General features: G+C 47.8%; 1 protein-coding gene across 1 annotated transcript; it reads right to left on the reverse strand.

Moving 5' to 3' along the window:
- Window positions 1-5,422: 5,422 nt before the first annotated feature.
- Window positions 5,423-6,863, reverse strand: LOC117833895 (senescence-specific cysteine protease SAG39). Its single transcript, XM_034713490.2, has 2 exons — window positions 6,302-6,863; window positions 5,423-6,221 (listed from the first exon to the last, which is right to left on the reverse strand). The coding sequence occupies exons 1-2, from the start codon at window positions 6,783-6,785 to the stop codon at window positions 5,656-5,658; spliced, it is 1,050 nt and encodes a 349-aa protein (XP_034569381.1). The 5' UTR covers window positions 6,786-6,863; the 3' UTR covers window positions 5,423-5,655.
- Between the last annotated feature and the right edge of the window lie 509 nt (window positions 6,864-7,372).

A 7,372-nucleotide genomic window follows, 5' to 3' on the forward strand; every position in this document is an offset into this window, starting at 1 on the left:
CAAAATGACTACTTGAAAGATGACTGGCATGAAGGCTAAAGACCCTCATATTGGTTATTAAATCATTCCAAGACTCGGGGATTGATAAGCTACACCCAAAAGTTGATTCTTTTCAAGGTGAAAGAATAAGATTCAGGATTTTATTAACCCTCCACTTGATTCTTCAATTCAACCTAAGGTTCGGAGGCTACTCCATATGGAATGCGACTTTCGCCACCCTCTATATCACATTCCAAAGATGAAGATTACAAAATAAAGATCATCAAGATCTTGAGCACACCATAGCCTCATGGCAGCTTTGAGAAACTTTAAAGATTCAGCTAGACAAAGTACTCAAAGAGCACCAAAACTACTCAGTGAGGATCTAAGAAGTACTCGAAGACTGCTGCATTCGACGATAAAGCACTCGGAGGCTTGTCGGGATAGATCCCTAGTACCCACAAGGAAGGAAGAAGCCGGAATCCAACTAGAATTCCCCTGTAATCCTTCTAGGACTCCTACCTTGTAACCGACTATTAATGCCACCCCCTGGAGTATATAAAGGAGAGCAGGGGTACCTAGATCGGCAGATAGAGAACCACCACAAGCCTAGACTAACATAGGCTCAACTCACACCACAACACCCAAGTGCAGGGCGCGATATACAACATCCCAAACATGACGTAGGGTATTACGCTACTCTGGCAACCCAAACCTGTATAAATCCATGTCTTGTGTCCTCTCTTTTACCTTCGAATTCAAGGTTTGATGATTCCACTCCAACCAATCTACTACCACGGGATACCCCTCGGTAGGTTGTTGGGTATAAAACACCGACAGTCGCGTCCCTATGGTGCGCGGATGGCAGCGCTGTAGAGGGACATGCGGCACAGGCACGGTGGTAAAAAGCTTCCGCTGCAGCTCTTCACGCCCACAACCTGCTTGACGAAATGCTCCAACCAAACACCATGTAAAGAGATGAATATGAAGAGTGTGGGGGCTGCCCCTAAAAAGGGATCCCGAATGTCATTCGTATCATTCCCTGGATCAGTAGATGATACGGGCATTTCACACAAGAAGTATCACATCCATACTTCGTACAACTTTTATTGAGAATTTACGTGAGGTTGAAAAAGAGAAAGCATACTACTAATGATACAAAATGATACAAAAGGGGTTGTAGCCTCAACCTTAATTATATAGCGGAGTCCTATGTAGCAGTGCCAAGCCTACAGGCGGCTTGGCTCCAAGGGCAGATCCTCAAGATCCTCATCTTCCTCACCAGCAACGTTTTCCTCTGAAGAAAGAAAAGAAGGGGAAGCAACAGTGAGTACTGTATAATGGGTACTCAGCAAATCCCACAGATGTCGTATTATTTCATGCAGGATTTCAAGGAATAGCTGCTAGTTTGCCTGAAAGCTAGTTGTATGCACAGTGTATATGGTTATAAATTGAAGAGAACGGAATGCAGATATTTATAAGTTAATTGTCCTGGAGGGGAATCTACCTCCCTACTAGTCCCCAAGTTTTAGGAGCATCACGATCTGTCAGGGACGACCTGAGCCGGCTTTTGCCTTATTTCTAGACACATCTCAGGAAAAGCCTGAATCTCACTCTTTTTCATAAAGTGGGTTATTATTAATCAATGGAAGCGTTAACTATGTGAGCTCTTAACCGTGAGCCTCGGCTATTCGAATAGTTTTATAACACTGCGCAAAGGTGTACACTTTACGCGCACGTTCGATCAGCCCATACACGAGACCCGTACCCCCGACGTCCATCTCTGGACAACATCCTCTAGCTCCATCCACGGATAACCCTATGGCCTAAGAAGGGTCCATTCCACGTCCACTCAGGGGCACTACCCCGGGAAAATAGATGCATCATAACGTGGCATACAATGCCACCAGGCCCTACGGACCTCAACCAATGACCCATGCCGGCCGGATCTGGGACTCTGCGAAGGTCCTGCTCTAGTCTATCCGTTGCCCACTGTGGTCCCTTGGGATGGTTTACTAGAATATATAGTGGGGTGTGAATTAGGGCCTCACATGTTTAGGCACTCGCAAAGGCTGTACTTTTTTGGCACATGCGGCTATACTGTTCACTAGAAAGACTTTCCCATGAGCCAGTTCTTATATGACTAGAGTAAGCTTTTTAGGATAGGATCCTCTATCGAGGTTACCCTCTTACTCGTGGGTCCAACCTTAATTGGTTGCTAGACTCACTTGGGTTAATTTTATGCCATTTTAAAAGTACTCTCACTCTTCCTTACAATTTGTGAGTCATGGAGGGCCCAGAATTATTAGGACGAGCTAAGCAAGGGAATAAAGGAAAATATGCAAAGCTTATAAACAAGTTGTTAACTTGGTTTATTTTATTAATAAAGCTTGGGATCAAAGTATGATGATGATTTGTGGGACTTGCCTTCCTCGAAGTCTGGGTTGTTCAAAACTTCTTCTTCATAGTCCAGATCGTAAACATGTTTCCAGTGTCGTCGTTTCTATATTATCGTAGTTATACGTAAGCAATCAAACAGACAGTCAAAGCAATACATCAATCATGGGTTAAACGAGTAGAATTGGGATCTAAGAGGCTTTGGTAATTTCCTAGAATTTCCTGGGATTTTTCTAGAACTCTTTGGAATGGTTTCCCTATTTTGGCCACATAAAATAAGGGCTTTTCTATTTTAGGAATATATGGGAATTAATTTGGGAGCTATAGATGTGAGATTTGTGCAAATTGAGCATGGATATGGGAATTAATTTGGGAGCTATAGATGTGAGATTTGTGCAAACTGAGCATGGATGTGTTTGGGGTTGGTTATAATATTTTTGGTGATTTTTGGGGATATGGCTAAGTAAAATTTGGTGTACACTTTTGGGGCTGGCTTTAGCATAAAGAGATGGAAAGGGGGAGAGACACGGACGGGCGGGATCGGGAGTCGGGGCCATGTGGGTGTGCTGTGCTGTGCACCGTGGACTAGAAGGTCGTGGACCAAGGTGGGGTGTGGTGGCTGGAAGGTGACTGGCGGTGGAGCTAAGGCTCGCCGGAGCAGTCGCAGCGGCACAGCCGTGAGGGAGCTGGCGCTAGAGGGGATATGGAGCCGGGTTTTGAGTGCAGGAGTGGGTACAAGGGGAGGGGAGCTAGAGTAGGTGAGGAGGGGGAGGTGGCGGCGCGGGTAGCATGACGACTGTATCCGGAGGGCGGCGAGGGTTTATGCGGGCAGCGTGACTGCCGGGGTTGGCCGGCGCCGAGCGGTGGCAGTGCGGTTGGGCGGCGGAAGGGGATAGCGAGGTTTGGCTACTCGGGAGCCAAAGCCACGCAAGGGTAGGGTGTCTACAAGCCTCACGACGACCTCGACTTCGACTCAGCCCGGTCCTAGGGTATATGACGTGGCGGCGGGTGGAGACGGCGGGCTCGAGCTCCTACAAAGCTTGGCGGGGCTGTGCGGAGTGAGGGGGGTGGTGCGAAGGGAAGTGAGGAGCGCCCGGGGCTATTTATAGCCTGGAGGTGATCGTGGAGGGGCTCGGGTGAGGTCTCCCAAGCTTATCCGGCCGGGGCGGCAATAGTGGCGCAGCCGCGCATCCACTGGGGAGCGGGAGCGGAATAGTGCCAGAAGGGGTGTGCTAGCAGGCGGGAAGTGTGGTCGTGCATGTGCCTAGTGCCAGCACGTGTAGCGCGCTTGCCGGTGTGAGGAATCAGGCTGCGAGGGTGGAGATCAGGGCAGTCTCGCCGGCGGCCATGCTCTAGTTCGTAGGCACGGGAATAGGAGCGGGCTAGTTTCTATGCAGGAGGGGATGGTCTGGCTGCTGCAGTGGACAGCGGTGGTGCAGGCGGTGACGGCGTGCATGAGATTGGGTAGAGGCATGGCCGGGAGGGGTGACATGGTGGTAGGTGGTGGCGGCGGCACGGATAGAGAGGAGGGAAGGGGGAGGAACCGTAGAGAAAGATGATGACATCACGGTGATGTCATCACAGTGTGGGTTGGTGGGCTAGGTTGGCTGCTGTGTTTGTGGGAGGAAGGGAAGGCGGGCCGGGCTGAAAGGTTGGATGGGCTGGAAGTAAGGTTGTTGGCCCCAGGAGGTTTCTAATTATTTTGAGATAAGGTTTTGGTTTCAAATTTGAAATGGTTTTCAAATTTGAGAAGGTTTTGGGATGAAGGTGTGGACGGGACTTTTAGATGGAGTGCTTTGGGAGTAGAATCCTATAGTTAGCTCACACATATGCATATGAAATCATGAAAATTATATTTTGGTGCATTAAATTTAAATGCATGGCTCTAGGGTTTAAGTTGCTATATAAATTCTAAGAAATTTTTTTTTGAGCTCCATATTTTAAATGCATGGAAAATTGGGATGTTACAAAGAGAGAGAGAGAGGAGATACCTGGTCAACGTGACATGTCATCGCTTGGCGTTGATGTGGAGGGATATGGACCTGCGGTGAACAACTTAAAAAGTTTATGGACCTGGAAATGCACTTTCATAGTTGATGGACCTAAGTGACACACCTTCACAAGTTGATGGACCTCAGGTGCGTTTTACTCTTATTAAAAAAGGAGTGGCACACCTGAGTTTCAAACTGGGGAGCTCTCCCATGCGAAATGACGAGCAAACCATTGAGCTATGAGGGTAGGGTTCGATATAAAGTCTCTGTCATTTGTAATAATGACTATAAGTATTTAAATTTTCCAAATTTAAGCAAATATTTGACTGAAAAAATGCGGATTTTTTGTGAAATTCGATGATTCCGATGGAGACTGAGAAGAGCCCCCCCAACCCCACCCCGCCTCATCAAAGTTGTTATAATACGTACCTTGTAGGGTTCTCTGACATGGAAGATTGTGGTACGCATCCAGGAACATGATCATCTAGTAGAAGGCTCGAATGCTGTAAAGTTTGAAGAAGATTACAAATCTCTCACTAGTGGCGGGTATGTATCTGGACAAGGTTGTTGAAAGCAACAAATCGGCCTAGGAAGTAGGAAGCTACAAGCAAGACTCCACCCCCGATCAAGAAATCAGGAAGGCATTGACCATGTTACTCCTGATGCTCAATGAGCCCGTCTGTTTCCAATTTATCTTCGCAGATGCCATTGTAGAATGGGACGTGGTGGAGACAAAGCTTGTAGAGATGGTGTTCATCTTACTGTGATGGGGCGAGACACCTCCTGCAGCCTGCTTGGCCCAGGCAAGAAGATATGTGCCTCCATCGAGGAAACCAGAGATCCAAAGGTGACGATAGTAGAGACAGTAGCCACGAACATGCTCTGCATCCTTCAGGCATTAGGATGCTTAGTCCAATTCTAGGTACAGCTCGATCGTGTGCCTTAATTGTTCTGTTCATGTTTCGATGCTAATTATTATAATATATAAGAGAATGCTCAATCGAGTAGCTGTAAACCCATGCAGCGATAAACTGGATCCATATCAAATGATTAACATGAGAATTGCATCGTGGTCTCATAAGGCACTTTGATTCAAGAAAATACAAACAACAAAAATGTTACATGTATATATAGACGATTACGTGAAGTTTTTAAAAATGGCACATAAATTATTAAATTTAAAGTTTACCTTACGCTAAGAAACCAATTTATGTGCATGGATTATTACATATTCTTATTTGTGCATGCCTTCATGGATGATATAGATTGCGCGGGTTGTTTTCCGAGTTCACGCCACTGGATAGGAGGCTTGGATGGCAACGCCACATGCGTTGACACCCCTCTCAAGCCTCAGGTACCCTCCCTCTCCCCAGGTCTCCCCCCAACTGTTCTTGATCAGCCAGTACTGGCTGCCATCCTCAGCTGTGCCGTACCCTACTATCGTCACCGCATGGTTCAAGTCCGTGCCACAGCTGTCCGTGGTCATCACGCCGCCGTCGTAGAACTGGAAGTTGTTCGCGTCGACGCCCACGGACACGGGCTGGTTGGCAACAGCCGCTGCGAGCGCGTCCTCATCGTAGCGGGGCACGTCCTGGTAGCTTCTGATAGTGACTGCCGGTTGGACGGACTGGCACATGTCCTGGATGGCAGTGTACTGGTAGGCGTCCTCGGTGGTGATTCCGCCGTTGCTGATGATGTACTCGAAGGCGTTGTCCATATTGCCGCCGTCGCAACCGTAGTTCCCGTTGGTGGAGCAGTCCAGTAGTTGCTGCTCCGACAGCGAAACCAGCTCACCTGTCTTGATGTGGTGGATGCCCTCGATGGCCGCCACCGCGGAGAACGCCCAGCAACAACCTGCAAATTAAATCATTCTTGAGTAATGCAGTGTGATGTTCCACATGTGATCAAAATAGAAATTCATTACGATCGCTCACCGCAATCCTCTTGATTCTTGACACCTGTAACTGCACCTTTCTGCCTCCAGTCAACCTCCGCCTGCTGGGGCTCTGACTGTGTAACGTTCCCGTACTGGAAACCGGGCATCTTCATGCCCGTAGCCGGCGTGGCCTTGTACCCGGTGTACCTCGCCATGAACTCATCATGAGTCATGTCGGCAAACCCATTGATAGCCAGGTGATACTTTTTGCCACCTGCGGCATTGGAACTGTCAACAAAAATGGCATTCGCCATGAAAACCTGGAACCTTCGTGCTTTCTCGGCCGCGTCCTTGTAGGTGCGGCCGTGCTCCGTCACCCACCTCTCAAACCTCACCATCATAGCAGCCTCTGCGACAGAGCCGCTGCCGGGAAGATCCCGTGCAGCGACCGTGCAGCAGATGCAGTTTGCAATGGTTAGGACAGCGAGCAGAATAAGTGCCATCGTAACGAGAGGCTTCTTGTTGGCAATGTAGGGCGCCATGGCTGTTGCTGCTGTATGTAGATGATGTGTGTGAGCGAGAATGATGCTAGCAGGGAGCTGGAGACTGGAGAGGGTGTATTGTTGGTCTGAGTCCATGAGCAGGATGGGGGCTTATATAGAAGCCTCGTGCAGTAAAGATAGTAGAGATCCTAACATGCATAAAAAAATAAGGGAAATTGCACTCGAGTAGCATCCTGTTCCGTTCCTTCCATGTGCATCGTGCTGTGTGGAGTTGACCATGTCGAAGCAGTAAGCCGCCATAGGCATATCTAAGCCGCCGAATGCCTAAAATATTTTCGTCAACGATGCAGTGCACTGTAGATTAATGAACTGATCACTAAGCTGCCTTGAATCCTCCCACATTGTGGCGTTCTAGACTAATGAACTGATCAAATTAATTTTCACTCCTTTCCTGGATTCATGTTTCTGTTTTTAGAGAATACAACTTTGATATTTCTTGAATCTCATATGATGACATTATTCTTTTTTCTTTGTTCTTCCAGATATCAACAACCTCCAGTAAGATTCTTTTACATTGTTACTCCCTCCATTCCAATTTACTATTCGTTTTGGCTTTTCTAAGTACA

Source organism: Setaria viridis, chromosome 8, assembly GCF_005286985.2.
Source record: "Setaria viridis chromosome 8, Setaria_viridis_v4.0, whole genome shotgun sequence".
Classification (NCBI taxonomy): domain Eukaryota; kingdom Viridiplantae; phylum Streptophyta; class Magnoliopsida; order Poales; family Poaceae; genus Setaria; species Setaria viridis.

Excerpts from the sequence above, each read along its gene's own strand:
- LOC117833895 (XM_034713490.2), bottom strand. The coding sequence starts at position 6,785 with ATGGCGCCCTACATTGCCAACAAGAAGCCTCTCGTTACGATGGCACTT. Across the intron at positions 6,222-6,301 it reads CAAGAATCAAGAGGATTGCG|GTTGTTGCTGGGCGTTCTCC; the intron begins GTGAGCGATCGT and ends TTTAATTTGCAG.